Source organism: Mastacembelus armatus, chromosome 16 (assembly GCF_900324485.2).
Source record: "Mastacembelus armatus chromosome 16, fMasArm1.2, whole genome shotgun sequence".
NCBI classification, from domain to species: Eukaryota; Metazoa; Chordata; class Actinopteri; order Synbranchiformes; family Mastacembelidae; genus Mastacembelus; species Mastacembelus armatus.
The window spans coordinates 11,223,767-11,241,640 of record NC_046648.1 but is presented as its reverse complement, the minus strand read 5'-3'; the positions used below and the strand labels follow the sequence as shown (position 1 = coordinate 11,241,640).

General features: G+C 41.2%; 3 protein-coding genes across 14 annotated transcripts in view; 2 read left to right on the top strand and 1 right to left on the bottom strand.

Annotated features, from left to right (window-relative positions):
- cyb5r4 (cytochrome b5 reductase 4) overlaps positions 1–12,354 on the top strand; it is a 29,246-nt gene extending 16,892 nt beyond the window's left edge. Inside the window, exons 16-17 of one of the 2 annotated variants that reach the window (XR_004463257.1) lie at positions 2,269–2,368; positions 12,311–12,354. The gene's annotated coding sequence lies outside the window, so the exon portion shown is untranslated. Of the gene's footprint in view, positions 1–2,268; positions 2,369–3,470; positions 3,964–12,310 lie in introns of those variants that run through there. The other variant, XR_003294861.2, reaches the window with a different exon arrangement.
- On the top strand, positions 12–3,903 carry mrap2a (melanocortin 2 receptor accessory protein 2a). Its single transcript, XM_026294191.1, has 3 exons — positions 12–129; positions 2,269–2,368; positions 3,471–3,903. The coding sequence occupies exons 1-3, from the start codon at positions 12–14 to the stop codon at positions 3,901–3,903; spliced, it is 651 nt and encodes a 216-aa protein (XP_026149976.1).
- A 1,160-nt stretch (positions 12,355–13,514) lies between the features above and the next one.
- Positions 13,515–17,874, bottom strand: part of cep162 (centrosomal protein 162) — a 29,676-nt gene continuing 25,316 nt past the window's right edge. For 5 of the 11 annotated variants that reach the window (XM_026293748.1, XM_026293750.1, XM_026293751.1 and 2 more), the window contains 7 exons: positions 17,178–17,390; positions 16,719–17,004; positions 15,542–15,674; positions 15,312–15,453; positions 15,127–15,225; positions 14,642–14,776; positions 13,516–14,524 (listed from right to left, as the gene is read on the bottom strand). In XM_026293748.1, coding sequence (XP_026149533.1) covers positions 14,318–14,524; positions 14,642–14,776; positions 15,127–15,225; positions 15,312–15,453; positions 15,542–15,674; positions 16,719–17,004; positions 17,178–17,390 — 1,215 coding nt within the window. In that variant the 3' untranslated portion in view covers positions 13,516–14,317. Of the gene's footprint in view, positions 14,525–14,641; positions 14,777–15,126; positions 15,226–15,311; positions 15,454–15,541; positions 15,675–16,718; positions 17,005–17,177; positions 17,391–17,874 lie in introns of all 11 variants that reach the window. The other 6 variants (XM_026293746.1, XM_033325627.1, XM_026293745.1 and 3 more) reach the window with 2 other exon arrangements.

Here is a 17,874-nt window from a genome sequence, read left to right as displayed (position 1 = left end):
CTCTCACTGACATGCCAGGGTCTAACAGTTCAAACGGCACCGGTGCGTCTCCGGTACCGGACTATGAGTGGAGATATGAATACTATGACGAGGAGCCTGTGTCTTCTGGAGGTGTGGAAGCGCGTCACTGTGAGTAGCCCTTTATGTACCTCACTGTAAAACTAAAGAGAATCTAGTCTAATTTAAACTGAAATGTCACAGCAGCGCTGATGCCCTTTAGATATGATAATGCGCACAGCAGTGTGTTCCCTGGTAAATACTACAGTATACTGACTGACAAAGCATTTCGACCTCAGGGGCCAGTAAGTTGTGAAAATAGCATTTACCCTACAATCTAAAGCGCTGGACTATTTCCAGCTCGTGCGCCTGTTCTTTCACTGCCCTACATTACTCCACACCTCTCCTTTTATTCCATTAGCTTACAATTCCACAGTTTACAACATTAAACATCAGGGTCACTCTTCTGGGTTATATTTTACAATATGTTGTAGGGTTTTTAACAGGAGGCAGTAAGACCAAGATTGACTTGGGTTGCTGGGATGAAAATAGTCCTACTTTTTCTTGCAGGGTATTTTGTTGTGAAGTGATATTTTTATTGCATGGTTTTTACATGGATTAATCTGCCAGTAATTATTTATAGTGAACAATAAATTGTCTTCTCTATAAAATTCTAGAAAATCGGGATGATTGGGTCCATTTGTGAGGGTGATAGTTGTATTTAAAGGAAAAGAATGAACTCTTAGGAGTAGAGGTTATTCAGTACTACATTAACTAAATTCTCATTGTATGCAACCACATGAAAGTATAGTGTATTAATCACAGTTCACGTTTCTTGTAAAGTTAATGTAGCTCAGTGACACATGTATTCATAACCCCACAAACTGCTGTGCCTTACTTTTCATGGTTGTTTATAATCATGATGAGTCCTTGTCTTCCTTTCCAGCGCCACCTTCAGGCCAAAGTGTGGCTATTCAGAACAGTTATAAACAATGATGTCAAATAACACTTATTTGTTTTGAAATATGGCTCTGCTATACAGATTCCCAAGAAATGGAGGGAACAATCTTTTGGACATTCCCTGTATATACAGGCGATGGACAATGAAACTGGAACACTGGCCAGTTTAGTGTTGGAGGTTTCATGGCTAAATTTGACCAGCTTGGTGGCCAATCTTCATTGATTGCACATTCCACCAGTAAGAGCAGAGTGTGAAGGTTTAATTAGCAGAGTAATAGCATGATTTTGCTTAAAATATTGCAATGCACACAACATCATGGGTGACATATCAGAGTTCAAAGGAGGACAAATTGTTGGTGCGCGTCTCGCTGGTGCATCTGTGACCAAGACAGCAAGTCTCTGTGATGTATCAAGAGCCATGGTATCAGCATACCACCAAGAAGGACGAACCACATCCAACAGGAGTAACTGTGGACGCAAGAGGAAGCTGTGTGAAAGGGATTTCCGGGTGCTAACCCGGATTGTATCCAAAAAACATAAAACCACAGCTGCCCAACTCACTGCAGAATTAAATGTGCACCTCAACTCTCCTGTTTCCACCAAAACTGTTCATCGGGAGCTCCACAGGGTCAATATCCATGGCCATACTAATGAATTATTGTGGTCTAAAACCAGGCGTTTCAGTTTCATTGTCCAACCCTTGTAAGACAAGCTCCACCATCAGATCAGGGGTTCAGCTTTGTTGACAGGGCTTTGAACTGACATGAAGTTTGCTGTGGACATAAATAGGAGGACAAACCTCAAAAATACTTATTACAGAGACCCTATGGCCCTTCATTTGCAAGACTCTTTTTGTGAATAATTGCATTTTCTGAGCATTCCAATAATGATTTTTGAATGGTGGTTAAATCATTCATGGTTTCATACCATCTTGAAGCCAACTGATCATTCTTATTTCAAACCATGAGGTATGTGTGCTAATATATAATGTTCACAGACATGCTCATACAATGGGTCTGGGTGGCTCACAATTGAGTTCATATAATGTACACTCCTCTGTGGTACTTCAGTTTATGGCATTACTGTTATATTTCTATAACAGCACTATGGGCACATGTCTGGTGTGTCTTTGACATACAAGCTGTGTAATTGTCTCTCAATAGCAACAATAGCAACACAATTCATGTTTATATATCATTCCTCTCAAACCACAGTATCCTTTGTTTTGTAATAAGGCTGTGTTGACAGACTTACTGAGTGAATTTATCACTGTCATCTCTTTTTATATCCAGTATCTTTTTCATTTTGCAGACTCTATAGTGATTGGCTTCTGGGTTGGCCTGGCTGTCTTTGTCATCTTCATGTTTTTTCTGCTCACACTTCTGACCAAGACTGGAGCGCCACATTTTGAGTGAGTCACTTGAGTCAGTTCAGATCAGTGCATACCACTTTACTAGCAACACTGTTACATGAAAAGAGTTACTTAAATGCAGTGAAGTAAAAATGGTAACAGTTCAAAGTGAAAGGAACAGGAAGACATGAGTTCTCACTTCTAGTTTTTAGACTTTATGAGTTGACAAGGACTGACTGAACAGAGGAAAAACAAATTATGTTCATAACATATATATATATATATATATGTGTATATATATATATATATATATATATATTATGACCCCCAGCCTAATACTGTGTACTCATGTCACTCTGCAGCTCATTGTGCATCTTCTGTTTGCTTCAATAGTTGGAAGCATTTGTTTGCCACTCAGTGAAAAATGAATGTAAGAAAAGTAAAAACTGTGGCCATGAGGACAAGTTAGAGAACATTTTTTAGACAAATTCAGCAGCCTCTTCACTCTAGTTGTGATACCACCACTATATCTGCTGGATGTTTCTCTTCACAGAGACCGATGCACAGTATTTCTTATTTTCAATCATTTTAACAAAGATTCAAGACAAATAAAATCCTATATCAGAGGATTCATGAAATTCAAAAGTTCAATCTACAGCAGGTCAACCTTGTCATCAAGTCACACGCGTCCATGACCCTGTCATCTGTTCACTGTTTGTCCTTCCTTAGACAACTTTTGGTCACTTTATATATATATATATATATATATATATATATATATATATATAAATATATATTTTTTATATACATACACACACACAAGGGCAATATTTCATTGAAGGATATTAATGTCAAAAAACATTGTGTTTTTTGTATATGTGTGTGTGTGTGTGTATGTATATTAAAAAAAAAAAAAAAATCCCGTCTCACCCCTATGGGTGGTGTGTGTCTTCCTCAATCTCGGGTCTCTGAGATTGAGGAAGACACACACCACCCATAGGGGTGAGACGGGATTTTTTTTTTTTTTATATACATACGCGCACACACGGGCAATATTTCATTGAAGGATATTAATGTTTTTTGATTTTTCTGTCCTTAGTGGCACAATACATTCCAAAGTAAACACAATCTGTATCCTTTCTCGTTTCCTTGTGTGCAACAGTAGACAACCATGTGAAAAGCAGCCATGTCTGACTGGCTACATGGATGCCAGCTTCAACAATGGAGCCCTTCCGTGCCAGTCCCTACCCTTCCAGTGTTATATTTCCAAGGAGGGTCAGGTGAGCTCGAGAAAGCTCTGGACCTCGGTTGGAAGTGAGGGTAGAGGGGCATTAGGTGGCTGCTACATGAGTGCAAGCAGTAGCCTGGAGGTGGGGGACAGTACATTTCTGCAGGAGCTAACAGTGACAGCTAACGCAACACAGAAAGAAGACATCCTGTTGGCACACTTCAGTATTCCTAACTGTGTGAACTCTGAGCAAAGCTCAAGTTCAGGAGAGGACAGCCTGCTGCTGAGTAAGCAAGAGCTGCCAGTCTTTCTGGAGAGGCGGGATCAGAGCAGCAGCAACCGTAATGATGACATTGATTTCACATAAGCCCAGAAAGCTGCTACTCATCAAATGGGATAACCCAAGGGATCTCTGAAGACACCGCTGGTTAGAGTTCAACTGAACGTGAAGAGAATGAATGACATTATTCTGAACACAACATTAGATATTAATGTGGTTGAACTATCAACCTTACCAGGTAACTTAGCACAACAGAATCACAGCAGGGATTACAGTCTGTGTGCCAAGGCCTGGCTGCCTGTTATGAGTCAGCCAAGCACCCCTGGAAGTCCCCTTTTATTATCTGGTTTCTGTGGAACTCCCCCTGGGGTATTGGTGGAAATCTTAGACACCAGGCCAATTGTGGGGACAGAGTGGACATCAACCTGATCTCTTTTCAATTAGAATGGTCCTCCTCAAATATGGCTGAAGTGTGATAACGTCCCAACCTCTAATGGCCTACGGTCACAATGCCACAGTCATGCGCAGGAGAGGCTGGAAGTAGTAGGCCAGGGTTTGTAAGGAAGACAGACAGCCAGTTCCTAGTCCAATTACTCTTCAAATTATGAAAAGAAACAGTAACTCACAGTGCATCCTGGGAATTCTGCAAATGTTATTTTTAAAATTGGGTAAACAGTTCAAGTCAAAATACATAAAGTCAGAGCAACTAATTTATAATAAAAGTCTAATTTCTAAACTAGACATTCTAGATTAAGTTAGTGAGAAAAGCTTAGTTAAAGCCACTAAATTCTAGCATGTTTTACAGTGTAAAAGAATTATAGGGCAATAGTGTTGATAGGAAACTTGTTCCCTACATTGATTATCAGCATATTTAGTGAAGCTGCTATGCTTTTAATATTTTATAAGTTCACATTTATGTGTTGGTTATAACAGTATTATCTTGCTGTCTGTCCATGTATTATTCTCGTACAGTGTAACCTTGTAGGATAGATTTGTCTTTGAGGGGAGTCTGCAGGGTGACTCCGTTCCAGTAATATCTGGGGATGAGAGCAGCTCCAAAATTATCTGATCTGTGTTGTGTGGATAGATCCAAAATGAGATCCATTAGGCTCTATACTAAACCACCGACAAGAGGTTTTCCAAGTATTAGCTAAAAAGTCTCAACCATAAGTTAGCTGTGGTCTGTTGTTGTTGCTCACAAAAAAACATGGAACATCAGTTGCTGAGACCTGTTCTGGTAATAATATCTTTCTTCAATTGTGATGCTCATGTTGGCGATGTACAGTGAGTACCCTATAGTACTCAGACCCTTTAAAATTTTTCACTCTTTGTGTCATTGCAGCCATTTGCCAAAATCAAAAAAGTTCATTTTAGTTCTCATTAATGTACACTCAGCACCCCATCTTGACCGAAAAAAACAGAAATGTAGAAATTTTTGCAAATTTATTAAAAAAGAAAAACTGAAATATCACATGGTCATAAGTATTCAGACCCTGTGCTCAGTATTGAGTAGAAGCACCCTTTTGAGCTAGTACAGCCATGGGTCTTCTTGGGGAATGATGCAACAAGTTTTTCACACCTGGATTTGGGGATCCTCTGCCATTCTTCCTTGCAGATCCTCTCCAGTTCTGTCAGGTTGAATGGTGAACGTTGGTGGACAGCCATTTTCAGGTCTCTCCAGAGATGCTCAATTGGGTTTAGGTCAGGGCTCTGGCTGGGCCAGTCAAGAACGGTCACAGAGTTGTTCCGAAGCCACTCCTTTCTTATTTTAGCTGTGTGCTTAGGGTCATTGTCCTGTTGAAAGGTGAACCTTCGGCCCAGTCTGAGGTCCTGAGCACTCTGGAAGAGGTTTTCTTCCAGGATATCTCTGTACTTGGCCACATTCATCTTTCCTTCAATTGCAACCAGTCGTCCTCTCCCTGCAGCTGAAAAACACCCCCACAACATGATGCTCCCACCACCATGTTTCACTGTAGGGATTGTATTGGGCAGGTGATGAGCAGAGCAGCTTAGAATTAACACCAAAAAGTTCAATCTTGGTCTCATCAGACCAGAGAATCTTATTTCTCATAGTCTGGGAGTCCTTCATGTGTTTTTTGGCAAACTCTATGCGGGCTTCATGTGTCTTGCACTGAGGAGGGGCTTCCGTCGGGCCACTCTGCCATAAAGCCCCGACTGGTTGAGGGCTGCAGTGATAGCTGACTTTGTGGAACTTTCTCCCATCTCCCTTCTGCATCTCTGGAGCTCAGCCACAGTGATCTTTGGGTTCTTCTTTACCTCTCTCACCAAGGCTCTTTCTCCCACGATTGCTCAGTTTGGCTGGACGGTCAGGTCTAGGAAGAGTTCTGGTCGTTCCAAACTTTTTCCATTTGAGGATTATGGAGGCCACTGTGCTCTTAGGAACCTTGAGTGCTGCAGAAATTCTTTTGTAACCTTGGCCAGATCTGTGCCTTGCCACAATTCTGTCTCTGAGCTCCCTGGGCAGTTCCTTCGACCTCATGATTCTCATTTGCTCTGACATGCACTGTGAGCTGTAAGGTCTTATATAGACAGGTGTGTGCCTTTCCTAATCAAGTCCAATCAGTTTAATTAAACACAGCTGGACTCCAATGAAGGAGCAGAACCATCTCAAGGAGGATCAGAAGAAATGGACAGCATGCGAGTTAAATATGAGTGTCACTGCAAAGGGTCTGAATACTTATGACCATGTGATATTTCAGTTTTACTTTTTTAATAAATTTGCAAAATTTCTGAATACTTTCCGTACCCACTGTATGTGTCCTGCTCCACCAAGTGAGGGATAAAGACCCATAGCACCGGCTATTGTAATTGGCTGGTCCATAGTCTGAAATGTGAAGTTAGAGACACCATAGACCATAGTCAAATGTATTCCCGGGGCCAGAGCGGGCAACATCGAGTCAAATTTGAGGCTGCTGGCTAAGGTTAATTGTACATATGGTAAGATTGTTATTGACGTCAACGACAATGACACCCGATAGCCTTCCTTATTGTCTTGATTGTTTTCACCTCTGTTGATTTAGCTTCCTTGTGTTCTCCCAAGTGAAAAAATATATGTTTGTATATTTTCTAAAAGTATATTGAGTATACTTTTTAAATGTTACATTTCATTATACTTGAAATTGTGTTAAAAATGAAACCACTTAAGTTGTGCTGAATACACTGGAAGCTACACTATAAATCTGCTTTAGTACATTAAAAACATATTTTTCTCAATTATTGGGTACTTATGCTTACCAAAACAATGCACTACTGTTATAAAATACACTTGAAACATTTTACTTATACTTGTTGCAAATGTAAAAAATATATACTGACATAAAGTGTATAACTAATACACTTTGAGCCAAAGTAAATGTACTTAAAATATTCTCAAGTAATTTTAAATATGTATGAAATTTTTTCAGAAGTCTTTTGGTATTTTTTCTGAAAATAAGTCCACTAATGATTTCATGAAATATTTAGCAGTGCTTAAAACCATTAAATAGAAAAATACATTTTTAACATACTAAAGCAGATTTACAGTGCAACTTCCAGTGTATTAAATGTTAAAGTAGGCATAGTATTTTGAAGAGAAATCACAATTTATAAAACAAAATACTTTTGGAAAATATAAATATACTTAAATATAAATACATTTAAGGTAAAGCACACTTTTAAGAAATGTGTTACTCATTAAGTAATGATATTTCAATATAACTTGGCAAAAATTTACTTTGAATGTTTTTTTTTTGTATCAGTAACTCTCAATCTTGTACTTTGGAGATTTAACCAAAATGTACTATGTTTCAACACAAGCACAAAGACTGTGAAATTTTTTGTACAATTTGTTTGTTATAAGTATTACATATATTCATTTTTCACTTGGTAAAGCATGTAAATATTGTTTAAACTGTATCATAGTATACTTTTTTTCTCCTTATGTGCCAAGGCAGACACCATTGAATTATTGCTACAGAGACAGACCAAAGTCTGTCCGTTGTGTTTGCTATTAGCTACAAATGTTATTGTATGAGTAATACCATCATTACCCTTTCCTAAATAGGTCACACAACAGCTGAACAGCTTCCAGACGTACCATCATGGTGAGCACCTGGAGCTGGAATGTGTGTTTGAATGTGGCATAGAAGACAAAAAACAAATACACAAAAAATATACATTTTGTAAATGTTTGCTTTGTAACAACTAATTCTGACACAGCTCAGCCCATCCATCCATCCATCTTCTTCCGCTTATCCGAGGCTGGGTCGCGGGGGCAGTAGCCTAAGCAGCGATGCCCAGACTTCCTTTCCCCTGAACACTTCCTCCATCATCTGGGGAGACACCGAGGAGTTCCCAGGCCAGCTGAGTGACATAGTCCCTCCAGCGTGTTCTGGGTCTTCCCCAGGGTCTCCTCCTGGTGGGAGGCACCCAGGAGGCATCCGATATAGATGCCCGAGCCACCTCAGCTGGCTCCTCTCGATGTAAAACAGCAGCGGCTCTACTCCAAGTTCCTCCTGGGTGACTGTGCTCCTCACCCCTATCCTTAAGGGAGCGCCTGGCCACCCTGAGAAGGAAGCTCATTTCAGCCGCTTGTATCCGACATCTTGTCCTTTCGGTAATGACCCAGAGCTCATGACCATAGGTGAGAGTTGGCCGGTAAATAGAAAAGCTTCACCTTTTGGCTCAGCTCCTTCTTCACCACAACGGACCGGGACATTGACCGCATTGCTGCTGCCGATGCACTGATCCATCTATCAATCTCACGCTCCGTCCTTCCCTCACTCGTGAATAAGATGCCAAGATACTTAAAGTCCTCCACCTGAAGCAGGATGTTTCCCCTGACCTGGAGATGGCAAGCCACCTTTTTCCGGTTGAGAACTATGGCCTCAGACTTGGAGGTGCTGATTCTCATCCCAGCCGCTTCGCACTTGGTTGCAAACCGCCCCAGTGCACACTGAAGGTCCTGGCTCGATGGAGCCAGCAGGACATCATCTGCAAAAAGCAAAGATGAAATCCAGTGGTCCCCGAACTAGACTCCCTCCGTCTGACTTGCTGCGCCTAGAAATTCTGTCCATAAAAATAATGAACAGAACCGGTGACAAAGGGCAGCCCTACCGGAGTCTGAAATGCACTGGGAACAGGTCTGACTTACTGCCGGCAACGCGAACCAAGCTCCTGCTTCGGCTGTACAGAGACCTGGCCAATCCAGGGATACTGTCCCCAGTCACCACGCAATGTTGCAGAGGCGTGTCAACCATGACAGCCCAACAACATCCAGAGACTTGAGATACTCAGGGCGGATGTCATCCATCCCCGGTGCCTTGCCACTGAGGAGCTGCCAAACTACCTCAGTGACTTCAGCTTGAGTAATGGACAGATCAGCCTCCATCCTTCCAGCCTCTGCTTACTCTATGGAAGGCGCTGGTGGGGTTGAGGAAATCCTCGAAATATTTCTTCCACCGTCTGACAACATCTCCAGTCGAGGTCAGCAGCTCTCCGCTTCCACCGTAAACAGTGTTGGCAGAGTACTGCTTCCCCCTCCTGAGTCACCGGATGGTTTGCCAGAATTTCTTCGAGGCTGACCGATAGTCCTTCCACATGGCCTCACTGAACTCCTCCCATACCCGAATTTTTGCGTCCGCCACCGCCCGAGCTGCGGCACAGTTGGCCTGCCGGTACCTGTCAGCGGCCTCAGGAGTCCCACAAGCCAGCCAGTCTTGGTAGGACTCCTTCTTCAGGTTGATGGCATCCGTTACCTCTGGTGTCCACCACCGGGTTTGAGGATTGCTGCCACGACAGACACCAGAAACCTTACGACCACAGCTCCGAGCTGCTGCGTCAACAATGGAGGTGGAGAACATGGTCCATTTGGACTCAATGTCCCCAGCCTCCCACTGGATCTGCCACTTATCTAATACTGTATCTGTGTGACTTTTGGAAGACGTTACAGGTACCACCTTTCCACATTTCCTTGAATATGGTTTTCATCACACAACAGAGAAAAATATTGTTTGAAGCTTTTGCAGTACAAGAAGAAAACGTGTTGTAGGTGTTTACAGTGACGACTACTATTTTTAGAAGATTATTTTTGTTGTTTTATTACTTTTTAATAAGTACATTTTTATTTCCATTATTATTCAAATTTTAATTACAGTTCTGGAAGGTTTGCTCAAGTAATGGGTTGTTTTTGCAATTTTCTTTTCTTCCTCTGAATATGACAATATGGATGTGCAATACCTCCAAAGTAATAAATATTGCTATTTTTTAACACTAAATGCCAGTTATACTTACACTTGGTTTTGGTTTGGCAATGCACTGCCCCTTCTTTGATTTGGAAAGTGTGGTCTGCTGTCCAGTACATCACAGTTCATTACTTCCAACTTTTTCATAATTCCTAGGATGAATTAATAGCAGCCACCGTACTGAACAGTGGATGAGTGGTTAGCACGTTGCCTCACAGCAAGAAGGTCCCGGGTTCGCAGCCTGGCCTTTCTGTGTAGAGTTTGCATGTTCTCCCCGTGCTTGCATGGGTTTACTCCAGGAACTCTGGTTTCCTCCCACGGTCCAAAAACATGCATGTCAGGTTGTTACAACCCAATATAGTCTAGGGGAAGTTTTGGGGAGTAACATACGTTTCCAGGCACGGGAATGTAATCAGGTATTTATTTACAGGGTACGAACCAGCGATTCTTACAGAAAAATACAAATAGGAAAATGGTGTGACACTGGAGTAAACACTATTTTAACAGCAATAAATAACAAAGAACCAAAGAAGAAAACAGAAACAACCCCAAACTCCAGGTCTAAACCAATACAGTCAACTTATAAAGTAACAAAGGGAGAGCTAGGAGGTTGACTAGACCAGCCTGCTATATAACATTAACAGCGCTAAGAAATATTGCCAAAACACAGATAACACAATCCCACAACAGGGGTAACAAACTAGAACCGCCACGCGGTGTACAAACCTATTTAATCTAACACAGAAGTCTGAGAAAGAGTCACAACATCAAGGGTGAAACTGACCACGGACAAAGGCACAGTTTCACCCCGAGCTAGTGAACTCTCCGAGCTCTAAATGCGCGATGGGCTGAGGGGTGGATCGCTGATTGGTGGAAGGCTGAAGCGGTGGGCCAATCAGGCGAAGAGGCGCGATCCATGGTTGATCTTCTTGCAGCTGCTGTTTCGCAACCCCGTCGGCCAATGACAATCCCGAACAGCTGCACCTATCAGTCGGAGGTGTATTTCAGGAATCCCAATCATCCTCTTCGTGGCGCACTCAGACAGAGCACAAGAAAACAGTACGGGGGGGGGGCGAGAACCAAGAAGGCCTGGGGCCGTAACACAGGTTAATTGGTGACTCTAAATTGCCCATAGGAGTCAATCTGAGTCCCCAAGGGAATCATGTTAACACTTCTAATGAACTTTACAGGGTTAACTTAATATAGCTAATATATAATATACTAATATATTAACATTATGTTCAAGGAACCAGAAATCACTTGAATCTTCTTTTGTTAAATATACAGTTCTTTCAGTTTTCAAAGTTTACAAAGATTTACTGTTTATCATGTCATGATCCTTAAAAAAAAAAAAGTAAAATAAGACAAAAACAATGTTATTTGTCTGATCTGTGGGGTGCTGTCACAGATGTCAAATGTCATTTTTGCCTCAGTGTGATGGTGATTATGGTTGCCCAAACAGTGCAAACTTTATAACTTCAGATATAAAACTTTATTTATTAGCAAATTAGCAATGACTTATGTTCATATTAGATTTTTATGTAAATCATATTTAAATAAGTATTTTGCAGACACATGAATATTTTCATAGTTTATATATTTTAAAATTTTAATCAACTTTTTTAATCGATTTTTGCCTACATGGTGTGCTTGTGCTGCTGCGGTCTTATTCAATTCGTAGAGCGCAACTCGGCAGCATGCCTCTGTTTGAGGTGCTGCAGTAAATTGCTTGTACTACTACCTTTGTAAGTGCCAGAACACACTTTGCAGCGGGGTGTTGTGTGTTCTGTGTCCGAGCGCCGCAAAACCGAACCAGTTCCAAATTACGGATGACACCGTGCCTTTCTTGGGAACGAGTTCTTCCCTGCTTGCTGCCATGTTGTTCGTGTATCTCTAATATGGAAAACGTGTGCGGGGGAGGGGCTGAACCCAGAGAGGAATATCGGTAGATGTTAAAGAGAAAACCGATTTTCATTCAAATAAGCCGATGTCAACTACACATTTGAGTTAATCGATAAAATCGGTTTATTGCCCAGCCCTGGGCAAGCTGTGCAAAACAAGCAGAGGTAATGCAAATATAATAATGCAGGGTGAAGTCACTGTATCTTGGTATTAGTAGCTGTAGTGAGACTGTTATTGCAAAAAACTCGAGTGGCTTACTGATGTGACAGAGGTTTAAGGTCTCTAAGTGTCTCTTCAATTTATTAGGTTTCATACTGTCTGCTGCCAGAGTTTTGAGACATAACACACAGAGTGATCTTCCTGCATCACCTACCACATTCGCTGTGAATCGAAGACTAATACACGTCAACATATTTCCTCGTCTTGGATTTTGGTGGTGAATCGTTCACATTGGCCACCATTGTCCTGTTGGTTTCGGAAATGCCGCATGTTTTTCTTTTTTTTTTGAAAAGATACAGACATGGCTGAGATACTTCTCCACAAACCTCCACGTCAAGTCAAATGAGAATTCGTTGTGGTAACGTTAGCTACGTGCCTAAAATGATTTCGGGATGCTTTGACACCAAAACAACAGTTCCACCTGCTACATGTTCTAACCTGAAAGGAGAAAAAGCATCCAGGAGGGATCTTGCACCCCACCACAAGAAAATTCTCCTGTTTCATTGTAAAACGAGACTATTAGTAACCAGAGTATGTTAGCTGGGCAGCATTAGCGCTAACTACGCAGCTAATGTGGCTAATTTCAACATGTCGATGTTATAAGAAAACAGAAATAAAATATATATAAACTCGCTGCTGTAAATGAAAGTAATCCACTGTGGCTTCTTGTCTTGTGCTTATGGTAGTGAGAACAGACTCCTGTTGTTCCAGTTAACACCAAAGCAGCTTTGTGTTTACCCTCTCGGTACCAGAGCCAGTGTTCAATAATGGCGGACAGCACAGTTTTGGTAGCGGTTTGCCAGGGGGCGGTGTTTGGGCAGAGCCAGAGGAGGGACTTGCCTCTTGTATACGTATAGAAGAGAAGGAAGTGGAAAACCTATCGTTTCACGACTGCTCTTAAAAAAAAAAAAAAAAAAAAAAAAAAATAATATTGAAAAATAAAGGAGGTGGCGCATTCGTTACCGTGCTTGTTTGTGTCAGCCATATAAATGTCCAACATAATAGGGGACCTTTAAGGATGTGGAAACATTTGGCCAGCTTGTGAGGGTAAATCGGTTTTGCTCTCATGATCAACACCACTTTGGTTATCCCCAGCAGCAGTTTCACTACTTTGTTTCTTCAATTCCCCTGAAAACATTCAGATCTTCACCTGCTCACGTCACTTCAACAAGGTGGCAACCATAAACACGAAATAAACTTGTGCCTCGCTGCTCAGTGTCTTAAAAAAATCCTCACCACAGTTGATTGGATGTTTGAACATTGCTGTTGTAAAACAGTGCTACAGTGGCATATTGGGTCTTCACCATAAGATTACTGCTGTAAATGTTAAATACCACACATACTGTATGTCCTCTACTGCAGCAATTTTAAACTGTGTTAGTTTTCCATCATTTTACAGTATCAAACCTCAGTGTGTCCCTTTATTAGACATGCATTTTAGCTGTTGAGCACCTGTTGTACATTTGTTATAGCACTGATATGATATTAAGCATCACAGAAGATACCAGAGAGAGTTCTAGGTTTGAACCTGCTGGTGAACTAGGGCCATTCTGTGTGGAGTTTGCATGTTCTCCCTGTGCCTCAGTGGGTTCTCTAAGTACTCCAGCTTCCTCCAACAGTCCAAAGACATGCAGGTTCGATTGACTTAAACTCTTATTAGGTGTGAATGTGAGTATATGTCTCTGTGATAGACTGGAGATTTGTAGTATAATCAGCCCAGTGTCAGCTGGAACTGACTCCAGCACCGCCAGTGGTTCAGAGTAGATGAAGGAGTAATACAATTTATCACAGTTAAACAAGACTTGAAAAAATATATTTAATTTAAAATATTTTCACTGCACTTTAAATAAATTACAGTAATTTAGGTCATGCAAACATAGAAGCTAGAGATAAATATGTAAATGGAAAGAAATAAGTGCAGTATTTGTATAAAGACATTCTGTGTTTTCATCTAAATTATCGTGGGTGCCTTAACATTGCTGATATTAGGGCAACTATTTATCTGGAACAGAGCATTGTCCATCTCAGATATGTTGACCTGTATTCATTCAACTACTTATCAACTGAAAGCCCTTCACCTGAATTCATTCCTATCGTTGGCTTTCATTGACATCCATGAGTAAAATCTTGTGTGCACATCAACTCTGGGTGAGATGGGGTACAAGGGGGTCAGGAGTAGAAAAGACCACACCTTGACTTTGGAGGTGTCTCAGGATATCTAGGATTGTGTCAAGTTCCAGACGGAAAGCCTCCAGCTCTCTGCTCTTGTCCTGTGCCAGATGCCTCCAACGCTCCACCTCTGACTGTTGATTAGCCTCCAGAGTCTGCCACGACCCACCAATCACCTGCAGGCACAGTTTTGCACAAATGCAAAATGTCAGAATCAAAGTTTGGCTTTTAACAGCCCCCCCCCCAAAAAAAACAAACAACAAAAAAACATTAACTTTATATAAATATATTACCTGCTGCAGTTCTTTCTCTCTGTGTTGATGTCTGACCTCCATATTGAGGATTTTCCTCTCCAAACTACACAGCAATTTCACCTCTGGGCTCTGAGCTTCTTTAGCTTCTTTCAGCTCCTTCAGCAGTCTGGTCAACTACAGACAAGGTAACATTAAGGTGAAAATATTAGTATTTTATCATCATTAAGGTGAATGTGATCAGCCTTACTGTGACAGATATCAGTTTATCTAGAAATAAACCCCAGGGACATTAGTTTCCCAAAGTAACTGATGATGCCAGTGGAATGAAAGCTAGCTGGGAGGACAGCAGAACTATAGCTAAATATTTGGATATCTTTATGTCACTGCTGGAATGGAAGCCACAGTTTTCATTTGTTTGTGTTCTGGATTTTTTAAAATTTGGGATCACATTTTTATTGCCAATGTTACAGCAGACATAAGCAGAAAAAAATGCAAAACCCATCATGTAACCTTCACCATCTCACCTGCGTCTGTAAAGCATCCTCTCGAGTCTGGGAAATTGCCAGTGCATTTTTAACTCCCTGTAGCTCTTTTAGCTGGTCTTGCAAATGTTTCACCATTATCTGCAGGTAATTGTAAAGTTTAAAGCAACAGAAACATTTTCGGGACTACCTGATGACATGAGACAGGTTGGCTAGTGAGCCCATACCTCCTGAGTGTTGAGCTTATTGGTCACTTCAGCAAGCTTTGAGGATGAGTGTTCCAGGGCATAGGTGGCATGCAACTGGTCCAGCTTCCTGAGGTGCTCTGCCTTCATAGTGGATAACTGCTCTGCAAGGTGCTCTTTCAGTCTAAATAATCACATCACATTTTGTTGTTCACTCACATTCATGCAGAGAAATGCATTAAATGTTAATATGTTCGTACACATACACGGACCTGCCCAGCTCCTCCTTGGCTTGTACAGCATCAGCCTGCAATGCCTCCTTCTCCCGTTCACTCTGCAGCTGCAGAAGCTCCAGACGCTGCCTCAGAACCTCATTCTCCTGCTGAACGTCTATGATATGACTCCCTGTCAAAAGGATGCAACATTGCAATGGAGTTTTCAAATATTTTCTAATGCCTTCAGCTATAGCATATAATATAGCACAAATGTGGCACCCCCAGGCATGGTATACATAACCGAAATGGAGTACAGAAATATTAGTAACATACATGTACTTGGTATGCTCTGTGGGGAAAATAAAGGAAAATATGCATTTTGTGTTGTTGTACCATTATTAAAGTACCATATAAGGATATTTACACTATTATTTTGTATAAAAACACTACTGTCATTGCTCTGTGAGTATTGAAAAGGTTCCTGGATGCTATAATTGCTCTCTGAACCTATCCTTTTAAATTGTGCACTGGCTCCACATAATTTAAGTAAAAGGAATCCATCTATTCTAGGTCAGATGAAAGGTATATGCTGCCAATACATGTAAAGCATTCGGATAGTTTTTTAAGTCCCATAAAGTTGTAGATGACAAGCTGTGGATGTTGTCAAGACTTATCCCTTTATTGGACAGCCAACTGGCCACTTTCATCTCTTTTAACAGAACTAGAGTGCTCAAGTCTGGGCTTGACAGTTAATGTATTACCTTGGTCTTGTCCTGATGTCATAGGTGTTTGGGTTTGTACAACTGACACGTCTGCTATTACAAGGTTTAGTAACAACTTTCTGAAGCTAATAAGCCATCAGTTCTACTGAAACAAGTGGGTTAATACAATGGACTTCTGTGTAGAAAATAATACAAATAGGGAGGTGCGTTTTCTTTAGTTGATGCAAACACACCTCTCTGGAAACGTACTTCCTTTTATCAATGAGACATATATGGATTATGAGGAGAGACGTGAAATGATCACAATTTCAATACATTACACATCATCTGAAATTTAGTTTAGGTTTGCCTCAAGAACTGGAGAGTTCCAGTGGGTTTAGGAGAGTGGAAACAAGAACTGCTTCATTCAGCCATTGTTGTTATGCATCTTTTTGGATATCACACAGCATATATTAGCATTCATCTAATCATTTTGAAAAAAGTAAACCATGACAAACTGTCTATGTTCACACCTGTAAAGACAGTGGGCTGGTAGGTCTTCTCATACTGAGCAACTGGAAACATTTCTTCCCCTCTAATCGTTAGGTCTGGTTGTCGTTTGGCCTCAGCAGAACAGGTTTCTGGTCGTGGGCTGGGGACAGACAGCATGCTCCTCCTCTCCTTCTGCAGTCTCTCCACAGTGCGATTCAGCTCCTGGATGGTTCGTGTCTTGGTTGCGAGTTCTTGGTTCAAGCGCTCTATCCTAGCACCAAACGCTGCCTCAGCTTGACGCTGGTGTCGGCCTGGGCTTGGCTGGGGCTGAAGGGAGAGGGGTTTACATCAATTTGTACAGGCAGACTGGATTTAAAAGAAGTAACATTTCTGTCTATAATTTCAAAATCACGAGAGATAAGCTTGTGATTGCATGTCATAAGTTCAAAGCAAAGAAATGGTTTTTGTGTTTTAAAAACCTTAGTAACTGCTGTACTGACCTTTTGTTTAAGCTGCTGCTGCAGAAAGTCAATCTGGTCACAAAGTCCCTTTTCTCTCTCCTGATGGGTCTCCTTAAGCTGCTGTAGCTCTTCCTGCAGAGTCTGAACCTGAGTCATCCATGGGTTGTTCCCAGCTGCTGAGCTTGTTACATCAAGCTGCTCTTTCTGTTGCAGCTGCTGCTCCAACTCAGAGATCTGCTGCTCATAGCGGAGCTACACAAAGCACAAAAAACACACATTGTAAGAAGTGTCATTCTCTTTTAGAATTTCACGTTAAGGCACTTAATATTGTGAACGTTTTTGTTTATATTAGCCAGACATGACTTAAAAACAGCTCAATAAAAGGACATTCAGACATAAATGAGTTCTAAAATTAGTGAAAAGGGCTGGTTTTCATTACAGATTTACACACAAGACAATCTGGGGTACACCCATGCTTTACTGTAAAAGACTGTATACCAATAAGTTCCCCAGTGCCAAATCATTTGTTAAGGTGACTGTTTTATTCATAAGGATGCACTACTTTGGACGATAAGAAGCACCCAGAAATTACCAATCCATAAAGACAGATTTAAGTTTATTTGTTGGTATATGCCTTGTAGACAGAGTAAAGAGAGAAACCAGTAGAAAAGAAAAAAGAGAAACTATGTTTGTGTATTTTGACAGACTGAATGAGTCAGAATACTTTCTGAAGCCA

What these genes read in the sequence shown, in the direction of transcription:
- mrap2a (XM_026294191.1), top strand. Translation starts at nt 12, where the DNA reads ATGCCAGGGTCTAACAGTTCAAACGGCACCGGTGCGTCTCCGGTACCG. An exon ending in AGGTGTGGAAGCGCGTCACT is followed by an intron (nt 130 to 2,268) that starts GTGAGTAGCCCT and finishes TTCATTTTGCAG; the next exon opens with ACTCTATAGTGATTGGCTTC. An exon ending in ACTGGAGCGCCACATTTTGA is followed by an intron (nt 2,369 to 3,470) that starts GTGAGTCACTTG and finishes TGTGTGCAACAG; the next exon opens with TAGACAACCATGTGAAAAGC.